Source organism: Sarcophilus harrisii, chromosome 2, assembly GCF_902635505.1.
Source record: "Sarcophilus harrisii chromosome 2, mSarHar1.11, whole genome shotgun sequence".
Taxonomy (NCBI): Eukaryota; Metazoa; Chordata; class Mammalia; order Dasyuromorphia; family Dasyuridae; genus Sarcophilus; species Sarcophilus harrisii.
This window is the reverse complement of record NC_045427.1, coordinates 578,124,173-578,139,286: the sequence shown is the minus strand read 5'-3', so window position 1 is coordinate 578,139,286 and position 15,114 is coordinate 578,124,173. Positions and strand designations below refer to the sequence as shown.

General features: G+C 34.2%; 1 protein-coding gene across 1 annotated transcript in view; it reads right to left on the bottom strand.

The window, feature by feature from the left end:
- The window catches only part of PLPP4 (phospholipid phosphatase 4), a 175,928-nt gene that overhangs the window by 88,340 nt on the left and 72,474 nt on the right, over positions 1–15,114 (bottom strand). Inside the window, exons 3-5 of the mRNA XM_031955960.1 lie at positions 14,461–14,551; positions 9,963–10,026; positions 8,690–8,814 (exon numbers count right to left, since the gene is read on the bottom strand). Coding sequence (XP_031811820.1) covers positions 8,690–8,814; positions 9,963–10,026; positions 14,461–14,551 — 280 coding nt within the window. The remainder of the gene's footprint in view (positions 1–8,689; positions 8,815–9,962; positions 10,027–14,460; positions 14,552–15,114) is intronic.

The window sequence follows — 15,114 nt, the reverse complement described above, 5'->3', positions numbered from 1 at the left end:
AAAATAAGATTAAAATGGGTACATAATTTGGGCACAAATAATGATACCATAAACATAACACAAGAAGGACAGTTACGTAATGGATTTGATGAGACTATGAATGCCCCATTTTGGATAAATAAATCCAAAGCAAGGGATAATTTACCTATTAGATCTTTGGAAGAGGGAGGAATTTATGACCAAAGAAGAAACAGAGAACATTAGGAAATGCCAAATGGACAACTTTGATTACATTAAATTAGAAAGATTTTGCACAAAAAAAACCAAGAGAAACAAGATTGAAAAGCAAATACAAAGCTGGGGAAAAAATTTTTACAGACAATGTTTCTGATAAAGGTTTAATTTCTAAAATATATTAAAACTATGTTAAATTTTTATAAGAATACAAGTCATTCTCCAATTGACAAATGATCAAAAGATATTAACAGATAATTTTCAGATGATGAAATAAAGGCATTTATATTCATATAAAATACCCTAAATGGCTATTGATTAGAAAAATACAAATTAAAACAATTCTAAGTTACCACCCCACACTTTCAGGTTGACTAAGATGACAGGAAAAGATAATGATATATATTGGAGGGGATATTAGAAAGCTAGGACACTAATAAATTATTGGTGGAGTCGTGAAATGATGCAATCATTCGGGAGGCCAATTTGGAACTATGCCCAAAGGGCTATAAAATTGTGCATAACTTTTGATCCATTAGTGCTATTACTGAGTGTGTATCCCAAAAATATCCTAAAAGAGGGAAAGGGACCCCTATGTGCAAAAATGTTTGTAGAAGCTCTTTTTATGGTAATAATGAATTGGAAAATGAGTAGATGTCCATCAATTGGGGAATGGCTGAATAAGTTGTGTTTTATGAAGTTAATGGACTATTATTATTTTATAAAAAATGATGAACAAGCTGACTTTAGGAAGGCCTGGAAAAATTTACATGAACTGACGCTGAGCAAAACAAGCAGAACCAGGAATATATTGTACACATTAATAGCAAGAATGTGTGATGATCATCTATGAAAGACTTGGTTCTTCTCAGTGGTTCAGTGATCCAAGGCAATCCCAATATACTTTGGATAGAAAATGCTATCTGCACCCAGAAAAAAAACATGTAGATAGAATGTAAATCAACACATGACATTTTCACTTCTTTTTTTTCTGTTTTTTAATCTCTCCGATGGTTTTTACCTTTTGTTCTGATTTTTCACTCCCAACATGATTCATAAAGCAATGTGCATTAAAAATCAATTAATTAATTAAAAAATAAAATGTGGTTAGTGAGGGAGAAGGAAAAATCCAGGATGATTATGATAATACACACATAGGTGATTAAGAGAATGATTATCTTTGAGAGAAACAGAGACTTGTTTTTAGTAGGGACAGTGGTAGGTGGGAAGATGCATGATTTTTAATATGTTGAGAAGCCAATACAGGAGGAAATTTGTAAGAGCATAAATGATAATGTAGACTAGAGGTCATAATATTAGAACCAGAAGGGGCCTGAGAAAGCATATCCTACAGACCCTTCATTTAATACAAAGCATTAAGGCTCAGAAATAGGAAATAACTTGACCACCATCATCTGACTAATTAGGAACAGAACCAAGAATAGACCAAAACTCTAGGGCTTATTACCTGGTGTTCTTTTCAAAGATAGCACCAGACTCTAATAGGGAATGTTACATCAGAAGAATAATTTGATAACTTTCAATACCCAATAATTTTAGGTAGAATAAGATAAATGTAGGTATAATTAATTTTTGATCATTTAAAACTATGAACTCTTCAAGGGCAATAGCTATAATTCCTTCTTCTCTATCCCCCAGGATTTCCCCAGCCATAGTGAAAGTTAACCAAATTCACAAATAATAAAACAAATTATCTCTGATAGACTAAAGATGATTTCTGTCTGGTTACAGAATTAACTATAATTTTACTTCAGGAGACATCTTCCCCATTATGTTTGGTTATAGCTAAATAATCCAACTTTGAGACGTTATTTCTGAAATTTGAGAGAGGACACAAGTATCCTAACGTGGAATTAAGTGTTTCCTATGAATGACCCTTGGCAAATAATCCATGTGTGAATCTGAAGTCTATTTAATATGCATTTAAGCACTAGGAAAAGGCAATAGAAAATATCAAATTTAACTATATGCATATAAAAGTTAGCTTCAGGAAGAATCAGAATCAGCATGGATCCCTAACTCAGAAGGCATAATTAATGTAGTGGGAAGTCATGATGGGAACTCATGCTGAAATGGTTGACTTTTGCTGTTTTATTTATTCTTCCATATTTGATGTCATTTTATTTCCTCATATACCACCAGGGACAACACAGAGAGAGATACCTTTTAAAAATAAAAGGCTCTTCTTATCCCTCTACTCTCTAATCATCCAGATTTCTGCAGGCAATTACACATGGTAATAAGTGAACTTGAATTATATTATTGACTGTGATTAAGACAAATGGGGAGATAGATGGATGATAGAATTGGAATAGAATGATAATAGATGATAGAAGTAAATGATAGAGGTTAAGTCAGTGTGATGATCAATATATATAGATAAATTACAAATACCCCTATAGATAATGATATATAATCTCTGATTTCACAGCTACAAATTTAGCATTCAATTTTACAAATTTTTATAAGAATTCAGTGATCATTTGGTGAGGCATTTTGTGTCATATAAACAAAATTAATAAAGATAAAGCATATATCTTTTGCCATGATTAATGTCTGCAAGTGAAATAAACCACAATGAAAAAGACAAGAAGCCTCCAAGAAAATAAATTCTGATTTAATATCTCACTTTTATTTCCACAAATGTCAATTAATAATAAGCTTTAGGAATAGCGTTACAAATGATTGAAATACTCCATTTTATGATATTCTATGAATAAATTCATAAGCACTTCTTAAACAACTGCAATGTATGACATTGTGCATTTGCTTAGATTTAAAAGGCAAAAAATAAAATAGTCACTGTCCTCAAGTAACTTAGACGCTACTGGAATTCGCAACCAAGACTTGGATAGAAGATCAAGTTCAACAAAACAATCTCTCCCAAGAATGTGTGTTTAAGGCCCCTTCCACCTCTGATGTCCTGTGTTCTAATCACCCATAATGGAATGCTACAATCAATCATACTCATGACCAGATGGCATTCTCCTTGAAATCACTGAGTTTTTCAGGTTTTTGTGTTATCTTTATGGAATCTTCATTAAGGATATGGAGTATGGAGCACAGTGACTGATAAGTTCCTCTAGGGTGAGTCTTTTTTGAATAAATCTCTCCTTTCAAATTTCAGGCACATTAATCACCAAGTCCAGGAGGTAGAAGAGAGACAACATGGTGTCTGCCTTGGACTAACATGAGTTCATGTTTATGGGAATACCATGTAACTAGGGTAAACTAATAACTAACTTCTCAGGCCATATGACTTTCTAGATTATAAATTACAAAGCAGTTGTTTAAATAATGGTAATTCTCTAAGTTGATAAAATCACAGGTCCAAATGTCTATCCTTTCCTCTCAAAAAGATATTTGTCTACTTACTGGATAAAGGGATATTATAGGTTCCTGCCCAGTAAGAACAATAATAATGTTATAAACATAGCATGTATATATGTATGTGTACATACATATAACAAAGCACTTTTACATATGTTATCTTATTTGACAAGGGGGAGATTTTGGTTCTAAAGTAAAGAGAACACTATTAAAATGAATATTTTCAGGAAAATGGTCACCAACCAAACCTGATTAAATTATACCTTATGTTCTCAATGGCCCCAAGGAGCCCAGAGCACTTTGTACCCTGTCCATTTCTCTCATTGTCCCATTAAGTGATGAAACTAGAGACAAAAAAAAATCCTTCAAATTTCCCTCTAGTCTATCCCATGTTTTCTAACTAAAACATATGCTGGGACACTCCAAGAATCAATTGATTTCTTTTCTTTATTAAGCTTTTTATTTTCAAAACACATGCATAGAGAGTCTTAACATTCACCCTTGCAAAACCTTGTGTTCAAATTATTTTTTCCCTTCCTATCCTCCACTCTCTCCCCTAGATGGCAAGTAATCCAATATATGTGCAATTCTTCTATACAAATTTCCATATTTATCATGATGCACAAGAAAAATCAAATCAAAAAGGAAAAAATGAGAAAGAAAATAAAATGCAAGCAAACCACAAAAAAAGTGAAAATACTATGTTGTGATTCACACTCAAACCCCACAGTCCTCTCTCTAGGTACAGATGGTTCTCTCCATCACAAGATCACTGGAATGGCATGAATCACCTTGCTGTTGAAAAGAGCCACGTCCATCAGAACTGATCATCATATAATCTTCTTCTTCTTGTTGGTTCTGCTTATTTCATTTAGTATCAGTTCATGAATTATTTCCAGACCTGTCAGAAATCATCCTGCTGATGATCATTTCTGAACAGAACAATAATATTCTGTAACACTCATATGCCATAGCTTATTTAGCCATTCTCCAACTAATGGGCATCCACTCAGTTTCCAGTTTCTTGCCACTCAAAAAAGGGCTGCTACAAACATTTTTGCACATGTGAGTCCCTTTCCATTTTTTATGATTTCTTTGGGAAACAGACCAATTATAGACACTGCTGGATCAAAGGGTATGCTCGGTTTGATAGATCTTTGGACATAGTTCCATATTGCTCTCCAGAATGGTTGGATTAATTTACAACTTTACCAACGATGCATAAGTGTTCCAATTTTCCCACATCTCCTCCAACATTCATCATTATCTTTTCTTGTCATCTTAGCCAATCTAAGAAGGGTGTAGACCAAGTGACTTTTAATGTCAAATATTCATGATTCAATGGAGTTGAAATCTTCATTATTGGCATAAACAATACCAGAGATTATTCTTAAAACTGGAGTTTAGACCTACTTCATCCCTGATAGAAAATCAAGATTATTTGAGAGACTGCCTTTCAGATTTAATCTTCAGTTCTATCACTAGACATCTGGCCAAAGGAGGAATACCTGTCCAACATTTTCTATTTCCAAGGCTCTATAACGCTTAATACGATCTTGAAATGGAACAGGGGGCATTTGGCTGATGGTAGTTTTTAGTGAAGACAGTCAAAAAGTCAAACATTTGCTTTTAAAAGTAACAATCATATAACTGAACTCCCTGGACATGCTTTGTTTATGAAATAATCATTATTTGACATGACTGTCAGAATAACTCTGGTCACCCGATGTGGGTGAGAAATCCATTTTAGGCAATTTTACACCCAGAAATTTGCCCTGGGCCTGAAAATTCCCTATACCTAGCAACCATCAGTCAGGCATATCAATTAATTATTTCTTGATTTTCTTTTAAAATTTCTTCCATAGCAATTATTATTCTTTGCAGTTCTCTCATTTCATTCAAGACAGACTTCAATAAAGACTTTGATAAACTGTACTATTGATGTGCTAGCATTTATTCTCACATATCAATTTAGTGCAGGTAAAACACTGCGGGTAGTTGGGGATATGCATTAATAGAGAGAGGTATCAGTTTCACTATTATTTTAATTTTTGCATTATAGCTATCTATTATGCATATCTTCAAACTGTCTAAAACTTAAAAGCTAAGGGACCTGCCTAGAGCCAATGATCTGCCAATAATAACCCAGCTAATATATTGTTGCCACCCTTTGTTTTCTAAGAGGACAAAAATGACATCACTATGTTAGAGTGGAGTTACAATGGGTCTGACTTTGGCTGATTGGACCAATAAAAGCTCAGAATGCTCTGCAACAGATCAGACACAAATTGTCCATTTGAATATTTGGGGTGGCTTCTCTACTTTTACATATTTCATGTTTCCTTTGGGAAAAAATTAGCCCAGCTAATATATGTAAGAAGCAGGATTTGAATGCAGCTCTTCTTGACTCCAAAGCTAATCTTTATATCCATCATTATGTCTGACTATATTATTATTCTTTACATATTCCATGATACTTGTAAAGCTCATTCCCCTTCATTAAAGTGAAATAAAGGCAAAGACAATATTTGAAAAAATAATTCATCTTTCAACAATCATTTTATTTATATGAGAGCCCTTGCTTGACCTGTGGCTTTCCAGGATTGTGAGCCTATGGGACATTAAGAGAAATCACGAGTTATTTAATACAGTGGGCTTTGCCTTTTATTATACTAATGGGATTGGATGTCTAAAGCACCAAGGTCCACAGGAAATAGCAACTGGGAAGCATATGTACCATGAGTATTTTATGCTTCTAAAATTCTGCTAGTTTGAGCACTTTGATAGAATGTGCTTTGGATACTGATGGCAGATGGAGAAACATAAGCCTCTGTTTTCAAAAGAAATAGATTTCTTAAAAAGAGAGATTGTTTGGCTCATAGGGGTATGTTTACATGGTATCGCCACTCACCTCACATACACTCTCTGAAGCAAAGGATTAAAACATGCCTTAACCTTCCCATCAACTCTGGTAGGAAATAAAGAACCATTAGTTGCTTTGTAAAAAGTATACAAGATAACTGTTATCAAGGCCTCTTATCAAACCTACCTGAAAGGGCAAAGAAACACACACACACACTCATCAGTGTGCAAAGGAAGGCCCAGAAGGATTCTGCCACTAGAATTGACAGTGAGAAAATACTGTTTAACTATTCCTGAAGCATCACCAGCTGAAGGCAGAAATAGCTTCTGTCAATTGTCTTATCTATCATAGATCAAATACTAGTGAGAAATTTAACAACATACCTGATGGGCAGACCTGCCAAAAAGAAAATGTCTTAGTGTGTATGTATGTGTACACATGTTTTTAAGGAAAGCTGTTACTTGAAAAAAAGTAAGTGATTTTACACAACTCTTTAATGGAAGCTTACAAGCTCTTTCCTTACACTTTACATCTATTTTTATAAGTTCTGAAGTAATAGAAAACACCAAATTTTAAAGATATTTTTAACTGTCATTCTGAAGCTGCTGCCCAAATCTTTCATAGCAGATTTTGCCTCTTTGCCTTTTTTTAAACAAGATTTGACAAATGCACAAGTCATAGGATTAAAACCAGAAGGAATAGAAAAAGCCCTTGAATCTCCCACTCACTGTAGAGACAAAGAGATATTAAAATCTATCAAGTGTTGGAGGATGGATTTGAACTTATTTATTCCTTATTGCAAGTAGCTCTCTTTTAACTATGGCACACAGCCTCCAGATCATTGCCTAGAGAAGAATCACGCATATTAACCTCAAAGGTGAAGAAGAGAAGAGATGGGTAAGTGTAAGAATGCAGGACACTACAATTCAAGAACATTTCAATTCCATTAACATCCCAATTATGTCCAAAGTATATAAATGATATTATAATACAGCTAAAGATTTCCTGTGTCACTTATTTTTCATTTTAAAATGTGATCATCTAATTAAGTGCTAATTTTATTACATAATTTAATAATTAATTTTCATCTACCCCAGAGGGAAGACTATGGGAACTGAATGTGGTTCACAACATAGCATTTTCACTCTTTTTTTTATTTGCTTGCATTTTATTTTGTTTCTCATTTTTTCCTGTTTGATTTGATTTTTCTTGTGCAGTAAGACAATTCTATAAATACATATACAAATATTTGATTTGACATATATTTCTACTAAGTTGGCTAACTAACAATCAGCTTCTGCTTGAAGACCTCAAATGAAAAATGACACATTTCTTTCTAAGGGAGGCCAAAAAGCTCTAATTGTTAGATAGGTCTCCCCCACCCATTCAATCCCCATTCTTACGTCAGGCTAAAATCAATCTCCTTGGAATCCCCTGCTCCCCCTTGGCTTCTGGTTCTGTTCTCTGGATCACATGGAGCAAGTTTAATCCATTGCCTATGTCACAGCCCCCAAACACTAGAAGAAAATGATCATGTATCATCAGTTTTGCCAGGCTAAATCATCCTAATATTCTAAGGCTGCATCATTCTAATATGGGATGGCAAATTGTGATGTTCCTGAGTCTAGGATAGACTAGAAATGTAGAATACAACAGAATGTAAATTTCTGTTGAAATTGGAAGATCTTCCTTCATCTCTGAGGAAGGACATATTACATATTCTTTGCTACCTATACTAAGGTCCTTATTAGCAAGCTTCAAATTTTATTTTAAAAAAAAGAAAAACTCAAATCACAACCTGTCATGGAAAACTATATGGTTTTCAAAGGCTGAGTAGCTTGTATCCCAGTGCCAACTTCTATTCTCTAGTATTGTGTAGTCAGTATATTCCTTAATAACTAGCCCCAGATTACAAGAAAGAACCATTAATCTGTGCAGTGGAGAATGTGTTGAAGGAATAAGGTTGAGAGGATGATAAACTACTATTGTTCTGAAAATGACTAAGACCTTAGGCTAGTATCCTGAAATATTCTAAGCACATTACTCAGCTAGTGCAGGTAGCATACAGAACCTTGCAAAGTATTTTCCACAGGTTAGTTACCTCCAATCACATATCTTTCATCAAACTTGATTGATCTGCAAGGGGTTCTAACAAGGTAGTTAGGGTTAACTGTCATTTGCTTTCTGATAAAAAATAAAAATTCTTATTTTCACCATAAGCTCTTCATGCATTCATCAGGAAACATGACCAGAGGGACTAAAAGAAGCAAAAGTGACAATGTCACAGACAAGTTAACTTACAGGAAGAGTGGATGCTGGGAAAGCTCTTTCGGCCCTCAGACACCAGATCAGGATCACCTGTGCAGTGCATTTCAGAGTTCATTACTCCATCTGGAAAGCAGCGGTAAAAGAAATCGGGACGAGGTCTACAAAAAACACCATGGATATTTTAAATATGAAAAACTGCCATTGTAAATACGCCTTCTACCCACACCTCTTTCATCCTCCTTTTCCCCCTCCCCTTCTCATCCCCAAAAGCAAGTGTTTAAATCCCCTGTGCCAGCAAAAAATCATGAGGTTTCTCCTGTATCACTATGGATTATTCTACCTACATAGTTCTTTAGTTAAACTGCTGTTCTCCACATCCAAGACTTTGGAGGAGGTTGACAATCTGTTGTATTAATGGTAGTTAAATTCACAGCCCCATATGGTCTTAGATTCCACATCTTGCTTAACCTCATGTACTTCCTCAGGGTGCTGGATTTTATTCAACCTGACTGAGAGAACCCTGAGTGTCCTGGAAATAGTGTCTCCTGCTCTGGCTTGGTGACTGAGGGTGGAATTCTCCAATAAGCCAATTCAAAGATTTTCCCCCTTAATGGCCTCTGTAGATGGGTTTTTAAATTTATAACATTTCTAAAAAATAATTAAACAAACAAAAAATCAAATTTTGTTTAAAGGGAGGGATAGCAAACTATAATGAATGCAATGGATAACTCCAATCTCCAATCTATTCCTAGCAGAATAATAAACAACCAGCATCCAAGTATATGGAGGGCGGAAATGAGCCATCCAATTGATATCTAATGAGAGCGAGTTGCAGGCCTCTGCCTGCCCAAAAAGAAGGCCTGAGCTTACAAGAGATTTATAAGGGTATAAAAAGATTTACCTTCATAGCTACCCTCTCAAATAAAATAGAAGGAACAGTTTGGATATTTTGTTCAAAATATACTACAAAGGGATTTGTAAGGGATTTCCATAAGTGTCTGGGAAATATTTTCTTAAACTAAGCAGCCATTGTAATAGGAAACCAACTATAGATTGTTAGGCTTCCTCAAAATTTGAAATGAATCCAAGGATGGAAAGCAAAGACGCTTACAGAATAAATGATTGTTGAACTGAATTGCCAAGGATTGAGCCCCAAACAGGCTCTTCTTTAAGTTGTCATAAAACCTACAGGTCCTTCCCCATCCAATGCATTCTGATCAAAGATTAAGCTACGATGTTGTTACAGAAGTTTGCTCTACATCACCTCAATATTTAAAGCCACTGTTTTCAATATTTCAGGACTTACCTTCCAACTATTAATTTAATAGTATTTGTGCAGACTCCATTCAGAGCTAGAGCCAAGGAAACCGCTACAAAACAAAACCAAACAGACAGAAAAATAACAACCTGGCTAAGAGTGAGCAAAAAAAAAGTAACTGTTAGTTCACTACTATTTAATTGATGAGTCTTAGAACCATGAGTTAAATGAATTTTCCAGGGACAGAAAAAAACAAGAAAGAACACTGTTTTTTTAATTATCATTATTACTTTTGCTAATTAAAAGAGAAATTCAGGGCATACTAAGAGAAATAGAAGTTCCTCTCTTTTAGAAGATTTGGCTAATGGAAATAAAATGTAATTAGGATTAAGTATTGGTATATATCTTATCGAATTTCCTGCCCTTTCAGTTCAAAATCTTCTATTCTTATTCACTAGAATCCTCAAATCACAAGCCATCCATCACTGGTTGGCTTGATTCAAACTGATTGACTACTGCAGCATATTTGTAGTTCTTTTTATTGGTAGCAAGATAAATTCTTTTTTATTTTTCTCTGGCAACCTTCTCAGGCATAATTCCAAACTGGGCCAAGCAATAGCTGCAACACCACTTCAAAAGGCATCACTGGCCCCATGCTACTATCTCACTGCTGACCATATAATCACTCCTCATTATCATCATCACCACCACCATTTGTCCACCTGTTCATCTCTCTGCCTTCCTAAAGAAAATCAATCCAGAAGATTGGTTATAGATGTCAAAATATTTTGCCTGTGTGATTCCTTTTTACATAAAACAGAAGGAATTGCTGGAATATTTTATTCGAACATACTGCAAAGGGATTTTCCCCAAGTGACTCAGAAGGATTTTATTAGACTAACAACACATATCCCAAAGGATATTACAAACATGATTGAAAGAACTTTCCTCTTCAGTGGCATCTCAGAACAATATCTCTCATGTTCTCTCCATTATTTTAGAAGCATTGTACAAAAGGTGCAGTTATTAAGACTAATTTTATGAAAGACTGAATGCTTTTGATAAATAATAAAAACTATATATCTCACTTTTTATTTATATGTTGAATAATAAAGATTGTGAGCTATCATTTTACTATGGCACATATTAAAGTTTTAGACTTTATGAAGTTGTTCAATGAGAAGATGAAGCAATTCACTGAGATAAAGGCTATGTAGCTTGTAGGAGAAGGAGGTGAGATTGAAGCATATTTTAGAAAGATATTAAATTAGTTTGCTATAGGGGAGGGAGAGCATCACTTAATGGATACCATGCTCTTTAAGTTCAGAAGTATAGAGGTGAGAAAGACAAACTTGATTAACAAAACTAAGACTTTTAAAGTCAACAGAATGAGAGCTTAGGAGGGACAAATTAAACTAATATAATTACCAAAGGAAAATAAACTGTACAAATATCAATGGCAACTGCCTGGGAATGTGGCAGAGAGGGAGATAGAGGCTGTCTTAGATAAGGAATGGAACATGATTCAGCCATGTAGTGATGTTGTCAAAAAGCTAAGGAGACAATTGGGATGTATAAATAAGATTTGTGTGGAAACTCTGAGTCAATTTTTTTTTAAATCATATTCAGTACTACATACATTCCTATTAGACAAAAGACCTTTCTTCTCTTTACTATGATAAAAACACAACTGAAGAGGCTAGGGATCACGGGACAGAACCTTTTGCAGCCATTCTCTCCCTTCTCAGAATATCTGCCTGACAGTTCTCCTAGCACTGACTTCTGAAGTCACCTTGATTGACTGTGGCCTTTTCCTATCAAGATTACCATTGTGATTTCCTAACTAAGACCTTGACTCTGGCACAAAAATCACCCCCTAAAATTTCATGGGTAGAGAGTTAATATGGCATAAAATAAATCTTGAGATGTCCCCAGTGAACCTATTTACTGCACCTTTCCTTTAATATCATGGATTTGGGCGGCCTTTACTTGCAAAGGGCACTTCTTGTGAAGAGTTATTAGTTGCCCTTTTCTGGACAATTTGTCAGGATTCACCAACCATGAAGTCCATCCAAATCAGTCCCAGATGTTTCCTTCTGAGACATAATAGCAGAACACTGGAGCAAAGATACCTACTGGTGGTAGATGGTTCACTAGAAGCCAACTTACTATCCTAGAAAGCAATTAATATTTTTTTTTCTCTATGTGACACATTCTAGCTTGGATTAAAATAGAAATTTCCTATTAATTCTGCTATGATTTATTACCCCAAAGTGGAGATAAGCCAAAAAAATTCCATACTAAAGATTACTTTGTTGTTGTTAGTTAATGATATAGTTCAGAAACACTCATTTTAACCTCTTATAGCAATACTAGTTAGAGGAAAGGGAGTGACTCATGATACAAATTCAAAATCAACTTGAAAAGATTTATATGGTCAGTTTTTCCTTTGGGTCTGGCCAACAGTCACCTTTGAGAAGGTTTGTATTGTTGGAATATATAAACTATATCAATTTGCATACCATTTTAGGGAAAGGAATGGGAAGGAATGGAAGGAGAAAATTTAGAACTCCAAATTTTATAAGGAAAAGAATATTAAAAATTATCTTTACATGTAAGTATAAAGACTATTAAAATCACTTATATAATAAAAATGTCAGTACAGGAATTTTATTTTAATATTGCTTCATTATTTAAACTGATTAGATAAAGTATAGGCTAAATCTTACTCCTTGAAACTTAGCTTCATTCAATAAAAACTCAATATTAAGTGATGATCCAAAGCAGATTTAAATTTTGTTCCAAAGGTCTGTGGGATAGGGCAAAGTATATTAAATAAAAAGGGGCATATTAAATAAGAATACTCTCATTCAGACAATTTTTAACTTAAAATTTAAAAATTAACCAGAAAACCCAATGTATAAAATTATCTGAACCTTCTTAGGGAGATTATAGTATGTTTATTTGTTTTATACTTATATATCATCATCCTAAAAATGCAGAGATAAGAACTAGGCTTAGAACAAAATTCTCAATCATTTTTATATAACAAGCTTCTATTCAGGAAAACAGACTAGGAAATAATACAGACTACTAATAAAGCATATAGTATTCAATTCTAAAATGTCCATCTAAGGGAGATTTAGGAAGGGAGAGTGAAAAGGTCTAGAGAAAGTAATTGTATGATACATATTGCCATATGAATACCCCTGTTCCAAAGGGAGGTAATGAATAACAAGCATAAATACAAAAAACAAAAAGGAAAGAAAATCTTTTAAAATAACAATGTATGTTTAGATTTAGGGGTCTAGGGAAGAAGTACATCTTGTACAAGACAATTGGCAAAGGAATGGTTGGATTTACCAATGGAGGCACTAGGCAGTGTATCCCCAATGCCTGAGTAATTTCTACTCATGACATCCTACACAAAGACAACTTTCTGGTTATCCAGGAAATTTCATATTCAGGAAATGGTATAACCAACTCCACACCTGGACACTAGCCTTCAAGGAAAGTTTTTACCTCTCCTTTGGTTATGATTCTATTTATCAAAGAACATTAGAGACATAGTTTGTGGTAGAGAACTTGTAATGGAAACCATGACTAAACCCAAAAATTCACTATGAGGTAAATATTCTCATGTAATTGTTATTTTTTTAATTGGGTGTACATAACATTACAAAATATGATTTGGGAGCAAATTAATATTAATTAATGTTGCCTTGATTGATGAAAATAGCTAGAATGCTGTAGATACAAATGGCCTTATTTGAGTAATTTAGATAAAAATATGGTTTCAAATACTCAAAAGTCCAATAGAAATACCAAAAATAAAGGATGTTATGCAAAAAAGAAAAAAAGTCAAACTGCTAGTCTGGTTGGGGCTTAAGAGAAACAAGCAATCAAAATAGAATTTTTTTAAAATAGTAGACATTCAATAAATGTTTATGGATTAAATATATTCATAAAGAATATATAAGATTTAAGTCATTAGAACTTTTCCTTAGTAAATAAAGATAAATCCTCCTAAAACTTAGTCTTAGCGAGAGGAAAGAGAGAAAGTGTGAAAGAGCCAAGAAGGTATTAGTTTTATTTATTTTGTTTTGTTTTCTTAATTTTCTTAACCAACTATTATATTACCCCAAAATGATCATGTAGTCTATGACTAGCTTCTAGTTTCTTTAGAATGGATGCTATTAGTCACGTCTGTGGAGAGCACAGGCAACAGACATACTTACAATAACAAAGCTTTCCAATCAAATTTTCTTTGTTGCAAAGGGTTATTTTTGCCCCCCCCCCAAAAAAAAATCCTGATCCACTGCTTACATATGAAGAGAATTTGATCCTCTCATGTTTGGTGCAATGAACAATTATCAAATGGCCACTAATTAGAGAAAATAGACATCTTGTTAATCAGATATTTTGCTGGACCAGGTTAAAGCTCAACTCTGTGTGTGTGTGTCTGTGTTTTGAGATTCTTTATTCCTAATAATGATCTAATTGATTTCTATTTCTTCATTGAAAAGGTACATAGGTCATACCTTACCTAAAAAGGCCTCTTTAATTTCAGTCTTGTCAGTGCGCCGGATGATTTTCACCACAAAAATGACTGCCAGGGGTGTGAGGAAAGAGATTGCCTGCAAGAAATCACAAATAATCACTCAAACGAACATCAGGTTACTGTCAGAAGAGCTGATTGGTCATTAGTTCCAGCTAACTTCATTAGAATGGCCAGCTGAATGATCTTTATTGAACTAGTGACTTCAAGCAAAATAGGCTGATTTATAGCCATAGATAGAGCATTGTACAGACTTAAAAAACTGTAGGCCTAATTGTGGGTTGTAATTGATTTGTAGCTGCTGGAAGCTACATTTAAAGTGGTAGTTTTTTAAAGTGAAAATGAACAATCCATAATTATGACGACTTATCTTTGCCAGAAACTCCACCAGTGATTTCCATTGTCAAATAAATTAAGGTATTTCAATTGTAAATATCTTCTCTCTGTGTTTCTAGGTATTTGAGTTTTCATAACCCCATTTGGAGGTTTCTTGGCAAAATTCACTCTCTCCTTCCTCCTCCTCTTCCTCTCTCCTTTCTTCTCTCCCTTTCCCCCTTCCACTTTCCTTCTCTTCTTCTCTTTCCTTCTCCCTTTCTCCCTCTTCCTCTCTCTCTCAACATTGTGTGCCATTTTGTTTTTATT